General features: G+C 33.0%; 1 protein-coding gene across 2 annotated transcripts in view; it reads left to right on the forward strand.

The window, feature by feature from the left end:
* Positions 1 to 21,344, forward strand: part of CDH19 (cadherin 19) — a 94,396-nt gene that overhangs the window by 69,318 nt on the left and 3,734 nt on the right. For both annotated transcript variants that reach the window (XM_077886541.1, XM_077886525.1), the window contains exons 10-11: positions 16,463 to 16,580; positions 18,483 to 18,734. In XM_077886541.1, coding sequence (XP_077742667.1) covers positions 16,463 to 16,580; positions 18,483 to 18,734 — 370 coding nt within the window. The remainder of the gene's footprint in view (positions 1 to 16,462; positions 16,581 to 18,482; positions 18,735 to 21,344) is intronic.

Here is a 21,344-nt window from a genome sequence, read left to right on the forward strand (position 1 = left end):
CAACAAGCTTTAAAGGCACATTGAGAGTTGAACTTTGCTGAGGAAGAAAAATATCTATTGTATGCAATGGCATGGAGTTGTTGTGTGACTTGCTCAGAGTTTCGTATGAATCTCTATGGGAAATCTATGACATGCATCATAGTTTTACAGATGTGTGTATTATGCCTCAAAAAGTTTAGGTAACTTTTTCAACATCATATAGCTTATTAGTGAGTAAGGATTATAATTTGTATCTCCAAGAATGATGCTTATTTTAACTATGCCCTGATAAAGACTAGCTATTCTTAGATTATTTGCACAATACAAAAACAAATAAAAAAGTTTTTTTTTTTTAATTTTGTACTGATAATGAATTACACCTACAATTTTAAGGGCAAAAATAAAAATGAAATCAATATGATTGAATCTCACCTCATTTCTGGAATGTGCATAGCTCAAACTCAGAATACATTACACCTGATTAGTGTTGTTTCATAAGGAGCAAGGCCACAAGTCATCAAATAACTCAAGGGACACATAAAAGTCACTATCAAATTTAGAAGTTTGTCTAAGGTCTATTAGTATCTGAAAAAAAAAAAGATACACAGTATGGTTACCTATAATGTTCTTCCACTCTGATCCAAGGGCAATCCAAATATTCCCACTTACATTGCTGAATACACTATGGTTTATGAATTGAAATCAATACATAGATTATTTGAGTGCTGCCAGTGTATCCAATATTACCATAGACATTTTCTTCTCGACACACAGTGGGTGATGCCTTATTTAATGGGTGGGTATTAGGGCTCTCGTGGCTCCTGGATTGTCATTGGTTTTGTACCATGTTTCCTCAGATGTTACATGTGGAATAAGATTGAGTTAGGCTCAGATTTCTGGTTTGAAATTCACTTGATAGGCTTCCTTCAAGTACGGGTGAAACCAAGAATTTGCTATCAATATTTACCTCCCAGAATGATAGTAAAAACTTTCAAAAGTGCTCTTACTCTTTTACTTGTTCCTAAGACTTAGGTAGTAATGTGTGAACATTGCAACTCAATAATCTGTCAAAAATATTTGCTTTAAGAGATAATAAAGCATATCTTGTATAACTGAAATGGTTTTATGCAGCCAACATAATTATTTTTAATTTAATGATGACTACAAGCAAAATGTTAAGACCATTCTGTGTAGACATTCAGAGGAAATGCATTTTACTCTGTTTAAAAACAAGGAATATATAGTCAGTTAATAAAATAAGAAGGCAACTACACCATTGAAATACAAATTGGGAAATATACATGTCACCTAGTATGAATTCTTTTATTTTTTTGAGATTTATTAATTTACTTATTCATAAGTGACACACAGAGAGAGGCAGAGACATAGGCAGAGGGAGAAGGAGACTCCATGCAGAGAGCCTGATGTGGGACTCGACCCCAGGATCCCGAGATCATGACCTGAACTGAAGGGAGACCCTCAACCATTGAGCCACCCAGGCACCCCAGTATGAATTCTTGACTAAGCTAAGGATAGATGTAAAAACAGTATCTATTTCTCCAGAGTGCAAACTGGAAATTTGGGTGTGGAAGCAGAGAGGAAAGAATCTCTTCTCTGGACTGAAGAATGAAAAGTGAATGCAATGTAAAGAAAAGAGGAAACTTCTATGATGTGCCCCCTGGCCTGAGGTACCCCCAAGTAAATTGCTAAAATTAAATTAATTTAGAAAATGTTGGGGTAGGGAATATAAAACTTCATAATAGCAAAACCTGAGGGAGCCTTTGTGCCAAGGAAGATGGAATTTGGTATGAATGTGTTTATATTAAGCATCCCAAAGTGAAGATCCCTCTTTCTTCTCCTACACTCTCTCTTTCCCCACAACACTCTTTACAAAGAACAGGCATCTCTGATGCCCCCAAATCCCAACACCATATAGTTTAAAGCATGCATACATGTACTCACCCACACATACATACACATACACAAGAAGAAACAAAGGAAAAAAATGTAAGCAATCTACATCACAAAGAGAATTATAAATGGACAAAGATTGGTGAGAAAAATAGATCTCCAGACATTCATACCTGTTTTTGTGTGCTTTAGATGTGACTTACTAGTCTTTGATTGTTTTCATCATTTTTGGTACAGCAATATGTTGTAGGCTTTGCCACTTACTCATTTACTGCTTTCTGGCTTCAGTTCCTCCTTAAAAAGTACCTGTTCCTTGATCCTGTGAGAACGGATTGATCCAGTTAGAGCATTTCTTTTATTGTGAATGAAATGTTGAGCCTTGTCAAAGTAGGGCACTGGATGAACAGTGAAGAAGGAAAAGTCTTCTCTTCCTGATTCTGTGTTGAGCATGTTTGTTTTCTCCTTTCTCATCCTGCACAGTTGGCCGGTGTGAAGATACACATGGTGCTTTATCCAGCCACAAGTATAGACCCAGATGCCCCAGAGGTACATTCCCAAGGCTACCATACAGCTCCATCCCAGGCCTGGGAGGTCTTGCAGCCTTCCCAATGTGAATGCTGTGAGCTCCAGGCCCTGCAACCATAGTAGCCTCCCAACTTCTTCTGCCTTTCTGTCCACCCACATGCTTGCACCCTGGAGGACTGTTCTGTTTGCCTGGAGAATGTGGACTAGCTCCAGCCCAGGCAACCCAGTGAACTCCACTGTCCTGAAAACAAGATGCTGCAACCAAACATTCCCCAAGGAGATCTAAAGCTCATCTTGGGGAGAGGGCTTCCTTTCCACATTTGTCTGTCTTTACTGTAGATAATTTCACTGTACTTCTGAGTACTCTTTGCAGTTCTCATTACATCTTTACAGTTACTCTCCTACTGTAGCTTAATAATTCTTTATATTAATATTCTTCCTTTTAAATTACTGTGTGCTTCCTATCCCTCAATTGGGTCCTGATACATATGCTCATTTTTTAATATTTTCTGTCTCAGGTTTGGAAATAGTCATTTTCCTAAGATTTTGTGATATTTTAGTGGGGTACTGCAGAAAACACAGAATGGTCAGTAACAAAATTGGGATACCAGTCCAGAAAACCAAGAAAATCCCACTTTCTCTTTCTCTCTAGCTCTCACTTTATAGCTCTCCTGTTCTCTCTTATTTTTCAATAATGTAGAAGAACACTATAAGGGAAACTCCAACACGGTTATTTCTTGTTTATTTTCTTTATTTATAATTAATGTACATTAGAGAAACACAGATATGATAAATTTTCAGGTTTTTTAAATTAGAACTATTATATGTATCCAGAGGTAAATAATTTTCCCTCAAATTGCAAATGATAATCCCACTCATCATTCACTAGTTGGACTACCTCTGTTATATGTATGTGCATGTGTGCATAAATACACATGCATATGTATAAAGCTACGCAAAGTTATTTGTTTTTTTGAAACAAATACTTTAAATTCCCAAAAGAGACATAAATCCTAGGAGTAGTAAAGAACTCTCTAACCTTTCATATGATTGAATTAATATGAACAATATTTAAAGGTAAGAATACCAAAAATATTAAAAAAAAACTATCTTAAACATGAGACACTATCATAGAAGACAAAGAATGCAAAAGCAAATTATATTAAAAATACAATGTTTGTAAGCAGTGCCAAATTTAATAAATCTTTTCAGTTGCATACAAACCAAAACTACAATGAGATACCACGTCACCCCTGTCAGAATGGCTAACTTAACAACACAGGAAAGAACAGGTGTTGGTGAGAATGGGGAGAAAGGGGAACCTTCTTACACTGTTGGTGGAAAGGCAAACTGGTGCAGCCACTCTGGAAAACAGTAAGGAGACTCTTCAAAAAAGTTACAAATAGAGCTACCCTACAGCCCAGCAATCACACTACTAGGTATACTAAGATACAAAAATACTTATTCAAAAGGGCACATGCACCCTGATATTTATAGGAGCATTATCAACAATAGCCACATTATGGAAAGAGCCCAAATATCCATTGGCTGATGAATATATAAAGAAGATGTGGCAGGAGTGCCTGTTCGGCTCAGTCAGTTATGATTCCAACTCTTATTTGGGCTCAGGTCATGATATCAGGGTCATAAGATCCAGTCCTGTATTGGACTCCTCAATGGGCATGGAATATGTTTGAGATTTTCCTCTCCTTCTGCCCATTCCACTCCCTCTTAAAAAAGAAGGATATATATAAAATGGAATATTACTCAGCCATCCAAAAGAATGAAATCTTTCCATTTGCAATGATGTGGATGGAGCTAGGATGTATTAAGCTAAACAAAATAACTCAGAGAAAGACAAGTACCTTATAATTTCACTCATATATGGAATTTAAGAAATAAAGCAGATTAATTAGGGGAAGGGGGGAAAAAGAAAGGGAAGCAAACCATAAGAGGCTCTTAACTATAGAAGACAAACTGAGGGTTGAAGGAGGGAGGTGGGCAGAGGATGAGCTAAATGAATGATAGGTATTAAGGACAGCACTTGTTGGGATGAGGACTGGGGATTAAAAGTCATGAATCACTAAATTTTACTCCTGAAATCAATATTACACTATATGTTAACTAACTAGAATTTAAGTAGAAACTTGAAACAAAAATCTTTCCAATTACAAATAGTTATATTCATATACCCTACACATTTATGGTTTTATCATTAATTTTTAATTAAAAATAAAGACAAAAGATAGATGGGGAAATAACTCTGAAAAACTTGAAAAAGTCATTCTGTTATTAACATACAATAGTACTTGCTGTTTGATAAGAAATTGTTTAACAGCTGGTTCCTTGGTATTGATGTAGTATGTGATCTTTCAAAATACTATGAGAGACCTTGTCAATGAAGAAATTTTCATGTGCTTTATAACCACTACAGATGACATCTTAATTATTTCTTAATGTGAATGCTTTCTGTATGTTGATCTTATTGAGTTTCCCAAATAATTTTCTATAATAAGCTTTCCTAAAAATTAGCATAATTTTTATTTTTATCAAGAAACCGCATTCTATTAGTCTCTTAAAATAGAATATTAACTAATAATATTCTTAAGGAGTATTTTTGATAAATTGCTTTATAAAATATATATTTAATAAGTTATTTATGGATATAGAAATCTCAACTACGTATGGCAAAATGAGTATAAAATGTGAGCATGTAGATGACCTTAATTTAGGAATAAAAACCAAAGTAAAGGTTGTTTGGAGATGTCATTTACCCAATAAAGCACCTTAAACCCAATAAAAAGAAAAATAGTCTTTCAAATTCGCTCCTAGATTATTAAAACAATCAGAGTAATGAGTCTTGAATCCACGCAATTTGAGGCAATTAGATTCTTGAATAATCAATATTATTCTGTAAAAGCAACATTCTCCTTCACTACCTTCATTTTGGCATCAATGTTATCAGATTTTTAAAATTTATATTTCCAAATAATAAGGGCAAGACACTTTGAATTCTGAAACTTGTTTTTTTTAAAGCTCATGATATGTGTATGAGACTATAAGATTGTCCATGAGCCATGCTGGTTCACTTTTTATAATATAAATCCATGAATAAATGGGGAGGCCAAAAGTGTAATGTTTTAAAACAATTTAAAATTTTCAAATTGCATTTCAGAAGACCTGTATGTCTTAAAACAATGTTCTATTATATACAATATTTTTTATTATTTTAGATAGGATTTTGCTTGTGTCTTCCCAAAATGGTAATATCTTTCCTTTTTTTTCAAAATGGCAATTTCTTAATGATAAATTTATTTGGGGATATCGGACATTGATTGAATACATTAGAATATTAGAAAACTAAATAACAAGTCATTTTTCCAGCTAACTATTATTCTTCACCCCAAAGTGACCAGTGTTAAGGAAAAGATCAATATTTATTAACTCAGTCTATTCTCTCTCTTTTTGAGTGATATTATCTACTAAACTTCTGATTTAGTCTCAAGCAATACAAAGCACACAGCTTTCCAACAATAACTGAATGTATCTGTGTGAAGTGATGAATTTGCCTCTACCATTTGAGAAAAATTGAAAGAATAGGAAAATAATTTTTATTCCTTTTATTATTCTTTAAATGTCCTTTAAAAAAAAAAACTGATTTGTCCTAATTTTTAGAGAGACGAAGGGTCCTTTAGAGAGGATTGCAGTAAACATTTGTTTCTGGTATTAATTTGGGGGCATTGTATAGATTAACTGGTATTCTTTATTATTGTGTAAAAATCATGTATGTAGAAAAACATGAGTTTTAATTGAAATATATTTCTTCTCATTTAGGAATGAAACATCAAATCATTAGTATACAGCAATAACACAAAGAATGCCTGGTACAATTACAAGAGAATTTTACTATCACCCACACTTCCCAATTAGATGATGATCCCGCCACACTGAATACCAGTCTGCTCATTTGAAAAAGAAAGATATCTTTGCCCTACAATTCCTATCTTATTAGGATTTAGTAAAGATAAAATTCTATTAAGTGAGAAAATGGGTAGAATTGGCCTTTGTTAAAAGCAATTTTGTCACTGTTAAAATGAACAGATAAGAGTCGTCTTACAAGTTCTTAACATGGGGCTCATTCCTTTCTAAAGAGATTCTAAGTGAGCTATAAGGTGTGTGTGTACACTTAACATTGCACAGAAACAAAACTATCAATGCAGATAAAGGTAGGAACAGAGTAATATTTTTTATCCCATGCTTAAAGGAATCCATGACTTATAAAATAACAATAAAAAAATTACAAACTTCAATATAGACATTAATTGAAATTGGTTTTGTTTCCTTACTGAGAGTTTTGATTTTGTCAGATTAATGTTTTATTTGGATTGGTTTGAAACAGATGAAGTTGTTGCTTCTTAAATCTCTGTAGCAATAACTCAATAAATTGCATTTGCCACTTTTTTTCTTGAAGTAATTAAATAGTTCTTTCTTTGTTGACCAGATTATTTAATTTCAAAACTGTTATTTGTAGTACAAGAAAAAAATGATTCCTCTGAATATACAAATCAAAACAAAAGAAATAATTAGAACAATGGGAGTAAAAAAAAACCCATATTTTATAATAAAATATTTGTGTGTTGTAATAAATTTAAAAATCTGAATGGCATGAATAGTACTGGAGCAAATGCAAAGATACATATAAATTCTCTAGTCTTTTCAGCAAACTTTGCTGGAACAATTGGATATTCATAGGGAAGAAATCCACCTGAACCTCATACGTCACACAGAAGTTATTTAGAGATGTATCACAGATTTATACCTAAACTTAAAACTGTAAAAACTTTTAGAATTAAATGCAGAAGAAAAAAACTATTCTTTGTGACTAGATAGAGTTTTTAGGTATATCACTGAAGGCACAATCTATTTTAAAAAAAAGTATTTGACTTTATAAAAATTTAAAAATGTTTAATCCCTGTTAAAAGGAGAAAAAGAAATTAGGAGAAATCATTTTAAAACCAAAGATGACTTAAAAGATTTGTATCTGGAATATCCAAGGAACTCTTAAAACTCAACAGTAAAAAAAATAATAATCCAATTATAAAATGAACAAAAGACATGACAAATATTATATGGGAAGCAGAAGAGCACATGAAGAGATGTTTAACATCATTAGTTATTTGGACAACGCAGTTTGCAATTACAATGGGCTATTACCACACACACTTTCCATAACAACACCCATGGACATCATCAAATGCTGGGAGGAGAGGGGATGGAAATAAAAAATGAATAATAATTTGGCAGTTTATTATAAAACTAAATATATACTTACTGTGCAACCCAATAATCACTCATTTGGTCAGAATGTGGCATCCGTGTCAGAGAAAAAATCATGTTCACATAAAAATATTCATGGCAACTTTATTCATAATAGTCAAAACCAAAATAATCCAGATGTCTGTCCCCAGGGGAATGATTACATAGTATGATACATCCATAAAATGGTATATCACCTGGCCATAAAAGGAAGAGGTTATTAATACATGCATAGCACAATGAATCTCAGAGGCATTATGTTTCTTGAAATAAGGCAATACCCTAAACCTTACATGCTCTATGTTTCCATTTATAGTACGTCCTCCAAAAGTCAATACTGTAAGAGACAGAAGGAATTAGTGGTTGAAGGATTTAGTGGTTGCCAAGGAACAAGGGTAGGAGTGTGGATTTAAGTGTGACAAGGAAGAGTAGTATGAAGGACTTCACATGTGTGGTGATGAAACTTTTCTGTATTCTGGTAACACTAGTCTTGACATGAGACCAGACTGTCTGAGTTACACGTAAACATGCCAACACACACACACACACACACACACACACACACTCACACAGATGTAAGAACCAGTGAAAACTGAATAAATTGCATTATCTATTTAGCAGTATTGTACCCATTTCAGTTTCAGAGAATTGATATTGTACTACAGTTATGTAAGATGTAACCACTGGGTTAGCTGAAAGAAGTATTTAGTACTCTGCCCAGTTTTGGAAATTTGCTTAGGGGCAGCCTGGGTGGCTCAGCAGTTTAGCACCGTCTTCCACCAAGGGTGTGATCCTGGAGACCCAGGATCAAGTCCCACATTGGGCTCCCTGCATGGAGCCTGCTTCTCCCTCTGCCTGTCTCTCTCTCTCTCTCTCTCTCTCTCTGTCTCTCATGAATAAATAAATAAAATCTTAAAAAAAAAAAAAAGAAATTTGCTTAGAATCTACAGGTATTTCAAAATAAAAGTTAAAGAAATCATTTGCTGGAATAAAAGGTAATAACAAGCAAAAGATAAAATAAGAAAAATAAGAATAGAGATTTAAAGGATAATCATTAATATTATTAAGAATATTTTAGGTCAAGAAATCAAAATTCTTAGTGACAACTCCTCATACTGTATAAACTTCCCCAAAGTATTCAAAACAAGGGCGGAGGGGTGCTCCTCAAATTACTTTATGTAGCCTTCCTCATAGTAGAAAGTGACAAAATTAAACACCTGCAAACATAAACATGAAAAGATTATTAAAAATGTGCTGTAAGCATTATATGTAAATTATAACTAAAACAATTTATGAAGGTATTAATGGTGATACACAGTACAGAAAGAAGTTTTAGAATTAGCAAAACAATATTTTAAAATCTATTAATATTTTCCATTACATCAGTATCTCAAAGGAACAAAAAGATACACATAAACTTTTCATTTGATGATGCTAAGAAGCCCTTTAACGAAATTAAAACTCAAATCCAGGGTAACAAATAAACCAAGACAAAATGCAGCCATAATAAATATAGTAATAATAAAATGAATACTAGCACTCAAATAAGTAGTCAAAATCTCATTTAATACTGAATCTCGTGTGGTAGCATACTTTAAAGCAATGATGAAGAAATTTCTGCTTTCACACTACAACTTCATAGTCTTCTGAAGCTCAGGTACATAGAATGAAATATAAAATATAAGTTATTGAAAAGAAGGGCATTTACTTGAAGAAATGAGATCTAGTGCATACTGCCAAATAAATATGATGGGATTTTAAATTTTCTTGAAGTCGCATTTAAAAAATATAAAAATGGAGAGTTGGTGTTCAACAGGTATAAAATTTCAGTTATATAAGATGAGTGAGTTCTAGCCATCTGCTGCACCACACTGCTTCTAGTTAACAAGGTGGTGTCATGCACTTATAAACGTGTTAAGAGGGTAGATCTCATATTTAATGTTCTTACCAAATTAAAGTTTAAATTTTTAAAAGGAACATAGAATTAATTTAATGTGTATCTACACAATATGTACAAAATGCTATCATTTTTACATGTAATAAATTAAAATCAGTAAGGAAATATTTTATATGTTTTCTCATACTGTGAAAGCCATTCCTTTTTTTTCAAGATTTATTTGAGAGAGAGAGCGCGCACATGAGTGGGGGGATGGGCAGAAAAAGAGACTCTTCCAGTAGACCTCCCGCTGAGCTCGGAGCCCAGGGTGGGGCTCCATGCCTGCTCAATCCCATGACCCTGAGATCAGAACCTCAGCCAAAACCAAGAGTCGGGCACTTAACCAACTGAGCCATCAGGGCATCCTGAAATGAAGATCATTCTTGATCTTATTTCCCACAGGCTTAATTGCTGGGCAAGATGACAAATTAAAAGGTGTCTCTCAAAAAAAAAATAAATAAATAAAAAAAATAAATAAATAAAAGGTGTCTCTCTGCTTTGGAGAGATAATACATCCATTGTAGAAAATCAAAATGCCAGAAGAGTTGTGTTCCATTCTGGAGAAAATCAGGCATTTCTTTAATGATCTACATGGGTAAACAGAATTTTTGTTTTTGTTCTTTGCCTGTAAATGCTTAGGGTGGGGAGAGGAGGAGGGAGAAAATACTCAGTGGTTTGCAGAATATGAGTATAATAAATGAGCTGACATTAGGGCAATTTGCCTTTCCTGTTTGGTGGAAATAGTTCTAATTTTTCAAATTAATGATTCCCATTATCTTGACTGATACCAAATATCTTTTCCAGAAGTGAAGTATAATATCAGCGATTTTTAGATTATTTCATGTCAATATTATAATGTAAAGACATTTACATTATCTCCATGTAAAATTTTCTGTTGCCTAAATTCCATGATCCTGCGTTATAAACTGTTTCTTCTTACAATCCCTTTTCTCTTGTGTCCTGTCCTTTTAGTTTTTTTTTCAAAATCACCTTTCAATCGCTCTTATGTCTTAAAGTCCATATTCAAATGACTTATAGATACTTATGCCCATTCTTTCTCCTGTATTTCAAGGTGTATATCCAATTAACTAGAGATATCTAACTATATGTCCTAAGATTACACCAAATTTTCTTCCAAACCTGCTCCAATTTTTTCAATATCTCTTGCAAAATTACCATAACTCACCAACTTGTGTGAGGACGTGTGGACATCATCCTTAATTTATTTCATTCTTCATATCCAACCAGTCATTAATTCTGTTGGTTCCATCCCCTAAATACTCCTGTAGTCTGTCAATTTTATTCTATCCTCACTCTTGCTACAATTTTATTCTATCCTCACTCTTGCTACCCTACCAGGGACCTAGCACATCTTCTGAAGTGAACCATGAACCTTCTGTTGAAGAACGCTCCTATAAAACCCAACTTCTCATCCATCTCACAGCCCACATGCAGGGACACACCACAGCTGTTGCTCATTAGTTATCTTTATCAGTCAAGTCTGAAGGCATATAGATAATTTCCATGGAAATCAGTTTTTAGTGGTGGGACAATAGTCAGAAGAATGGGTGTGTGCCCTCTTAGAAATGGTGAAGTGTTACTTTGAGCCTGGGAAACCATATCTTCACCTGAGAGTGTGTTGTTACCATCTTCAGTTATATAAACACTATAGCAATTTCCATGTAATTTCTCATTAAAAAGAACTCACATTCTATAACTGGGATTGTGGTTGTCTTTATAGAACATATCAGGAGGTTTTCAGTATGAACCAGTTGCTCCCCTGGATTATGGCAACAGCTTGTTAACTAGGATCCCTATTTCCAAATTCACACTAAGGATGTCTTCAGAATGAACATTCTAAAATGCAGATTTTCCCCAATCATTTGGATTGTGGGATTCTAAATGAAAAATAAATCTTTTTTTTTTCTATTTAGAACTTGTAAGTGGACCTCAGAATTAAGTACAAACTCTGTAATATGCCCTTCATGATGTCACCACTGCTCCCTTCTGAAGTATAATATAATTTTAGGTTAGAGGCCAGGTCCTCTGACCTCCAAATATTTGTTTTAGGTATTATGTACCTTGGGTGTTTTATTCTGCTCTTTTATTCTTTACTTTAGGTATTATGTCCCTCTACTCCACTAGAATGTGAACAGTGGTGACAGAGACACTTGCTTCTGGCCACTGTTGCACCCCCATCTCCTAAGATCACTTGGCATGTTCCAAATACCAATGAAATATTTGCTAAATGGATACTTTTGGGATATTAGTCAGATAGTTTTATAATTTTTGTTTATGATGATTTTATATGACTTTTTAATAAAAATATACAGTATGGTTTAAAATTAATTAAATTAAATTAAATATATACTGAGATAAAACTTACTAAAGCAAATTTTTTATCTGAATAGAAATAAATATATATAAGTAAATGGCAAAACGTTACATGTCTATGATACTCAAATACATTTAATTTTGTAAAAAGTCCTTTTTGGAAACTTAGAGTATCTCTGCTTCTGTCCAGACCATAGTATTAGAATACCATGAGCTTCCCAACATTTTTCTCCTAATAACTTGCTAAACAAAGAATGAAAACTGGCTACAAACTAGATTTTCTTGTTAGCTCTAATTCTATTATTGTATTAATTAATACTCTGACCTTTTGAGAAGATATTCTTTTATTTAAGATTTTATTTATTTATTCATGAGAGACATAGAGAGAGAGAGAGAGAGAGAGAGAGAGGCAGAGACACAGGCAGAAGGAGAAACAGGCTCTATGCAGGGAGCCTGATGTGGGTCTCAATCCTGGCATGCCAGGATCACACCCTGGGCTGAAAGCAGGTGCTAAACCCCTGAGCCACCCAGGGATACCCTTGAGAAGATATTCAACAGCCTTTTTGAATCCTTTGTCTAAACAAGTCTAATTTTGTATCATTTCCTCAGTGGAGTGGTACAAAAAGTGACAGTCTTCTTCAAATTTGTTGACAATATATCTTGATGATGGGGGTAAGAATTCACTACTGTACCTTGATGCAAGATACAAATACCTAGAATAACTTCATAAGCAAGAAATTTAGTTGAAATTTTAAAAATCCTTCCCTGTATTCATTTATTGCAATCCTCACTTTTTGTTTAACATGTATTTGATAGGTATTGTTTATTTGATAGGTATTGTTTATTAAACACATCCAAGGAATTGATAACTTGTATCAATACTAAATACTTGTACATTGACTTACAGTTCATATTTCAATTTATAATATGTAATCTTATTCAAAAATTTAATCATCAACTAATCCTGAAAGTAGATTTCATTTGTATCTGTTGTTCAGGTAAAAAAGCAGACTCAAATGTATTACCATTTGCTCCAAATCCTTGCCTAGCTATCAAAAAATTGCATGTTTAATAGAGGTCATTCATACCTATATGTTGTGTGAAAATGGATGTTGTACTGATTTTTTAAATCAAAATAATAATAATCTAAGAATGACATTTAGTAAGCTGGCCCACACGTGCCTCCTTTTTTTAGAAAAAGAAGTCATAGTTATTGATAGACACAAAATGATTATCTTTTTTCCCATGATTATCTTTAAAGTCAAATACTGTTTGTAGTTCCATAAAATGATTAAGTTGAAACTTATGAAACGGCCGATGTTTAATTATCTTTGCCCTAAAAATGCAAATTTTGTTTATTTCTACCTAACAATATATTATCTCTGTATTCATAATTTTCACTGGTATTCTTTTGTCTGAATCACACTTTCCCCATTAATTCATATTTTTTACTCACGTATTAGCTCATTTGCTTAATTCTACTTTGGAAAATCATTTCCTAAAATCATTAATACTCAGATTATTATCGTCTCCTTTTTTTTCCTACCATTATTTTTGGTCTATATTTATTCTATAGAAATTATATTACTTATTTCTCTGTATGTCTCTATCTTTAATGAGACTTAGTTTTGTTTGCTTCTTGTATGCTACATCCTTTTGTGTATTTTTTTTTTAATGCAAACTTCATGAACAAGAACAAAGTCTAGGGCTTGAACAATGTGTCTAGGAGGAATAAAAAGTGGTTGCCAAGGGCTTGAGGGTGGGGGATATAGGGAAAGGTTGGTAAAAGAGTATAAACTTTCAATTATAAGATGAATAAAGTGTAAGGACCTAATGTATAGCATGATGACTATAGCTGATAAAACTCTTTGCATAAATTTGCTTAGAAAGTAAAACTAAAAAAAGGTAAGTATGTAAGGTGTTGGATATGGTAATTAATTGCACGGAAATAATCTTTTCACATGGTATGTGTATATCAAGTATCGTGATTTATATTTTAAACATTTTTCAATTTTATTTTTCTCAATAAATCTGAAGAAAATGTGTTCTGGGGGCCACCTACACTACTCATTTTACCCTGTGGTAGCCTCAGCTTGCATTTAAATTCTGACCCAGCCATTTTACTTTCCTAAGATACTTAGGTGACTTGAGGCTTAATATAAGTAAATATAAAATAGGGACAATTTATGATAATATATAGAACGATCCCAGACCCTTAGGTGAGTTCCCATTGAAAAATGGTTACTCTTAGATTTTCTAGACTGTCACAATGTATTTCCATTACACATTTTAAAGTTTAATAAATGGAAAGTCACATGTAGTGGTTCAGAAAAAAACTAGACAAAACTTTACCCAGGACGAGGAATTTAGAAATCTAAGCTCTCGTAATTTGTCATAACATGGCCATTCTTTTTCTACTCCTCACTTTTTGATTTGTCTTTTGCTCCTCTCCTCAATGTCTACAACAGTGATAGGCCCCTAGTAAGTAGATGTAAGAAAATAGTTTAGAAATCTATTCAATGCAACAAGATTTTTTCTTAGAATTTTATTTGAAAATTAAAACAAAAATCTTTCCATTTTCCAATGAAAAGGAAAAATGTACATTCCTAGTCAAGACTTTTGTGTTCTTTAATGTTGGCTCTTTTTTAGAAATTTGTGTTCTCAAGAATAGTGTACATGTTCAGGGTTACTTCAAAAGAATTAGTGAGACCTCCTCTGTGACTGATTCTATTTTGTCAGTGGCTTCCTATTCTTGTAAAAAAACAGGGTTTTGTAAAAAAAACCATAAAGCATATGTAAATTCAATTTATAAAGCAAGTGTAAGTGGCCGTGTGTACATTAAAAGGGAGCCAGGATATTGAAACTTATGCATATTCACTTTACCTATATATATGTAGAGAGTAATTTAATTAAAATTATTTAAAATGTATATACAAAGCCACAATCTTAGCAGTGTTCTTAAGCCTCCATAGGCAAAAGGAAAACATTTATAACATTTAGTCTGATGCATGTATTTCATACAGAAAGTCAGGTAGTGAGATAAATTATGCTTTGTCTAAAAATAAAAGACTGCATATGTCAATAAGGTAAACAGAGATTTTTACAATTTGCTATCAATCTTAATTACACAAGTATACATATAATGAAATTAAATACAGTATTCAAGATACCATCTTATTTATGCAGATCCCAACAAGACTATACTTTTATGAAGAAAACACCTTAAGACATGTACTAACTGTATCACAAGCAGTTTGATGAGCTATGGCATACAAATCTAAAAATCATTCCTAAAAGTTAAGTATTAGTATCTCCAATTTTTTAAGAATAAAAAACTGGTAAGTGGCAAAGCTAGAATTCAAAATATCAGAGTTTCAAGTCTCCCATCCTTCACCCTGGCTATTATGAAAATCCAAAATAAAAGCATTACCTGAATACAGTGCACGTTTATTATTGTAGGAATGGATTGAATGAAAATATGTCTTATTAGATTATTTAATTAACACTATATGAATGTAATTCAATTAGGAATGTGTTATAAGGAAAAAGAAATCAATTTAGAAAAATAATGTATAAACTATATCAGTCGTACAAGACTATGCATATAGAGAGATACCTCTTCTTTGAAAGTATAACCTTATAAATCTGGGGTCTGTCATTTTGCAGACACATTGTTAAAAGCACTTTAATTCTAGAAAATTCAAAACAATAACTTCTATAATCAATTTAATTTCCAGAATTAATCACAATCTCACTATGCGATCTTGACAGCATATCTCTTTTTTTGACAAAAATGAACTACTTGACTGACACATTCATGTCTTGAAAGAAAAGAATTAGTTGTGAACTGATGTGTTCATAACTGTATTACTTCACTTTTTTATGCTCTGAAATAGGAATTTATTGGATATGAAACACTTTTGTTATAATCTTTACGGAAAAGGAAATCATATACACTGCCCCTAAGCTCTAAATGCATTATTTCCTCAAATCAATTAAAAAATTAATTAGTTTAGCTAATACTTTAGTAAGACAATAAGTTTACCCCAGTTATGCTCTCAAGTGAGCAGGGAATATATAACTTCAACAAATAATAAGGGCTGCTATTCAGATAGGGAAGAGAGAGGAAAAAAGGAAGAAGGAGCAATCTAGCCCAGAGGATGGGAGGAAATCTTGATTTGTAGCAGCAATATTTTGAGAACTTTTAACAAACTTCCATCCACCAACAAAATTTTATTACATAATATCAAAACACTCTTTTGAAAGGGGCAAGTAAACTTACTTTTCACCTGAGACAATATTTTAACATTCTCCCCAAATTTAAGTTATCTTCTGCACTATACATAAAAATTTTGGTAAAGCAATTTTGATAAAAGCTAATACTAATAATGATAATAATCTTTATAACAATAATTATATTCCTGAATCAAAAACCAAGCAACCTACTTCTATTTTTCCTAGGTAATTCAGACCATCAGTGCAGTGGATAGAGATGAATCTGTAGAAGATCATCATTTTTACTTTAATTTATCTGTGGAAGACACAAAGAACTCAAGTTTCATAATTATAGATAATGAAGGTAATGCCATTCACTCATAATGACTTTTGATCCTTTCTTTGAGAAATGTGCCTGATTTCAAAGGAAATTTTATAATGTTGCTTTTTATATGGTCCTTGTAATATGATAATGTTGAGAAATAGAGCAATAGTGGCAATGAAAATGGTAAACAAAACCCAAAGTCAAGTTCTGAAAATACTAACCCCATTTCTCACTGGATTTCTCTAAATTAGAAACACTTTTTCAAGTCATCAGTGGCTATAAGACCTTGCAAAAACTAAATGACCCTGCAAATACAATGGCAGTACTGACACAGTGGTCCCTTTCATGTCCTTGTAAAACTCAGACTTCAATCTATGTCTGGGGAAGAAAATGATATATACTTATAGTCATGTTAGCTTGATTGATTCACAGATATTTGGAGTCATTAATTAGAAGCTATAAATATATAAAATTGGTTTAAGATTATTCTCTTTCCTTCAAAATGAAATGATTATATCAATCCAAGGACACAGTGTTCCAAAGGATTCTGTGTGGAGAGACAGCATATCTTATCCTTCTATACAGAAGTGGATTGATTTTGCATAAAGCCACTCTGTTCTTTTTCCTTTCACTTCAGTAGAAGATTTTCTTGTCATCATATGGATCTGTTTTAATTTTACTTTGTATCTTAAAGATAAGAAACACTATAAGATTTATTACTCAAGCATCCATAGCCAAATACCTGGTTCGATCTAGGGGAGATCTTTTGTGGGTGGATAAATGCAGACATGTTCTCTCCTTTTTCTCCTTGTCAAATTTCTCAGTGAAAAAACCCTCAAACTTAGGATAAAAAAATGCAAATATCAATATAAGGAATAAATTGTAGCTTAGGTTTGTTTATGTTAATATAAGTTACTGGGACAAATTAAGTTTATTAAAACAAAAATAATTTAGTTTAATGTTTGTAATTAAAAGTAATCTGACAAAATATGTATGGAAAAATGTAAACTCTCTTAATTTTTTTTAAACTCTCTTATCTTTTCAATCTGTCTAGTAAATATAATCACAAGTTTTATAGGTTCCAAAGCATGATGGAGGATTTGTTTTAAAAAGATGATTTAGGAAAAGTGGTTAACAGGCACACATTTTGAAACTTCATTTATTTGTGTTTTACTCTTTCTGTCTTCTAAGTTTTGATTGCTACAGAAAATTTGGGAGGCTATAACAACACACACACACAAAAAATACGAAAATAAGGACTCTGGCACAAGAAATTGCACTAAAAAGTTACTTAGAATATTTTGGGATTCAGGGGAAAACAACTTCAAATGTGTCATATATTGTTCATCTTTGTTGATTTTTTTAAATGTTCTTTCTATATGAGTGAGGTTTAGCTGTTATCTGAATTTTAAATAGAAAATGGGTTAATAATGTCAAAGTAAAATGAAACATCCCAATAGAATTTTTCCTACCAAGTAAAACATTAGTAAATACATGATTTGAGATCACTTGCTGTGATATTGGTGGATGACAGAAAGTCTTGTGTATTTATGGTATTTGTGAAAAGAATGAGATTCTATTAGAAAAAGCATGTGTCATCGGTAAATAATCCAAATGAAATTCATACTGTCATCATAAATTTAATATCAGTAGCTTCTATAAAATATTGAGATCTGATTACAAAGCTGTTTTCTATGCTCTACTTTCTGTTTTCTACCTTTATCAAAGGCGTTTTGGAATGGACTCACATATTCATCTAATTATGTAATTAGGGTTAGGGCAATGCCAAACCAATAGAGAGTTTTTGAGTGTATCTTTTATCTTTTTATCAGAAATGTCTTTATTATTTAACCTTACTGGATATATTTATACTATTGCCTCTTGTACATATGAGTTTCATTTATAATATTGAAAAATTATGCACATGGATTTTTGTTTTAGATAACACAGCTGTAATTTTGACTAATAGAACTGGTTTTAGCCTTCAAGAAGAGCCTGTCTTCTACATATCTGTCCTAATTGCGGACAATGGAATCCCATCACTTACAAGCACAAACACCCTTACCATACACATTTGTGACTGTGATGACTATGGCAGTACACAGACCTGCAGGGACAAGGACCTTTTGCTTTCCATGGGATTCAGAACAGAAGTCATACTTGCAATTTTGATAAGCATTATGATAATATTTGGTAAGTAGTACCGAACTGAACCTAACTACATTTACTGAAAATAATGTGATAAATATAAAAAATGTCAATTCCATTATCACAGCATGGAATGGGTTTTGCATGTGTGTGTGTTTAATTGCTCTTCTGAATGTGTTGCAATTCTTGAACCAGTGGAGTGAATGAAAAGTAGAGTGATCACGCATTTCAAGATGAAAATCAATGATCCTTGAATTCTGAATGTGTCAGCATGTGTGTGTATATTTGTTTAGGAATGTTTTTGTCACTGCATTGCAGCATATGCAGTTATATAGCAACTAGTAATTAATAATAATAATAATAATAATAATAGCCTCTGTGGAGTGCTCATGACACTCCAGGATACTGTCTTGAGTGTTTACATGCAATATGCGATTTGATCCTCACAATAATCTTATGGAGTGGTAACTACTATCGCCTGCATTGTTAGAATGAAGAAAGTGAAACTCAAATAATTAAGTGCTCTACATAGGGTCATGCAGCTGGTACATGATATATTAAATTTCCGTAACTGTACAACAGTCTAATCAACCCTATGCTGCAACTCACTAGAGTCCTAGGACCACTACGGAAGTTAACAGTCTGGAGGAATGCAAATGGAGGGGTTTTACTTGATCAAAGTGCTAACCACAAGGGAAATTTAAGTAAAATTGCTGTTTTTAAAAAAGATTTTACTTATTCATTTATTTATTTATTTTAGAGAGAGGGAGTGCAAGAGAGGGGCCAGGGGCAGAGGGAGAGGGAGAAAACCTCAACCAGGCTCAGCACTGAGCACCTTTGGAGAAGGGCTGGATTTCACAGCTCTGAGATCATGACCTGAGCCAAATCAAGAGTTGACTGCTTAACACATGGAGCCACCGAGGAGCCCCAGGCTTCGTTTTTGCTTATTTGTTGTTGTTTTCACAGGCAAATGTTATACTCATTTTACGGATGAGGCCAATGAATCCCAAAATGTTTTAGTCAGGCTTCCAAGACTACAAATAATTCATTTAGCATAACCTTTTCTCTTTATTTAACATACTAGTGTATACAATCCCATCACTTACAAGCCTCCTTACCTTCCCTTATAAGGGAACCCTATCTTGCTTCCCTTGTAACTTCATGTCAAAAGTCAACACAACTCTATTGAGTTTTCTCAGCCACTGTTTCTATAATCCCAAACTCATGCTCAAAATGGCATACATTTTTCAAGGATTGCTTTGCCTTCACTCTCATCTTTCTCAAAGCTTCAAAAGTCATGCATTCCTCTTTACTATCCGAATTACCATTCTTTCCTACCCAGCCTCAGTTTTTAAGATGATTTTTTCATGGCTTTTGATCATAAAAGAGAATATAGAGCTGCATAGCTGGGTATCAGAATCAAGTGCAGTAAAAGCAGTGTAGTGTTTGGAGGATGACAAGTACTGATTTACTAATAAGTACAGACCTAAACCAAGTCCAAAAACCCTATGAGTAAACCAAGGACAGCTTCACAGTCAAGGGCAGTAATAAGATTTAGAGGGTGGAAAGTGTGGCTCGGCTGATAGTTTTCTTTGAAAGTGTCATGAATACTCTCTCCAATTCATAGATTGAAAAAATTATTTATTAGCTCCCTTTCTATATCAACCATATATCTGAGCTGAGTTTCACAGTACCTGGATTCAAACACAATGACCTTATTTCAAGAACACTAGTTCAATTTTTTTAAAGGTAAGATTTATACAAAACATTGCCTAATGCATTTCTCTATATGGTAATATTAATAACATCACTTCATGTCTCAGTTTCAGTTCCTATAGATTAAATTCGTTCCAAGGCTATGAAAGGGTTGGCTGTTCTTGATACAGACACACACACACACACACACACACACACAATTTTTTCAAAAAATGGGGAGGAGTGCTTTGAAATCATTCTATTTCTATGTGGTATTAAAATTATCTTATGTAATGAATATTGTTTGTGGGCATACCAGTGTTATGATTTAAAAAAAATGATGGTTTAGGCTTTCTGAAATTAATGTGGTATCACTGTGCACAGGTTCTACACCAACTGTGTGGTGGCATATACTTGGTAGTCAATAAATATTAACTTAGAAAATAATTTGCCTCAGTGGGGAATTTCAAACTGCTCTGTTGTGCTTAACTTCTCTTAACAGGGATTATTGGTTACTAACATTGACAAATGCATATGGATTGGAAAATTCTCCCTTATGCTCCTCTTCTTTTTGTTTTCAATATGTAAAAAATAAAATTTTAAATTATCATCACAAAACAGTTCACTCTATTTTTATGATGTTTGTCTACTCTAAATTATCAGGCAGAAAGATTGCTATACTGCCTTGTCATTCTGCATGATCCTTTTGTAAATTTTCAATAGCCAATATTGTAATTAAGTTTTGGAGAGTTAAAAGTTATATAGGATATTCCACTGTGCCGGGGATGATGCCCCCAACCCCTGCATTGTTTAAGGGTGGACAGTATGTTTTCTTTTTTTCTTAAAATCATAAAATCTAAGCTCATGTCTTGAGCTTTTAACAAAAGCAAGGATTGTAAGGTTTGTTATAAGTAATATACAACATCTATAAATATAAACTTATATTAATATATTATGCTG

This window comes from Canis aureus, chromosome 1 (assembly GCF_053574225.1).
Source record: "Canis aureus isolate CA01 chromosome 1, VMU_Caureus_v.1.0, whole genome shotgun sequence".
Taxonomy (NCBI): domain Eukaryota; kingdom Metazoa; phylum Chordata; class Mammalia; order Carnivora; family Canidae; genus Canis; species Canis aureus.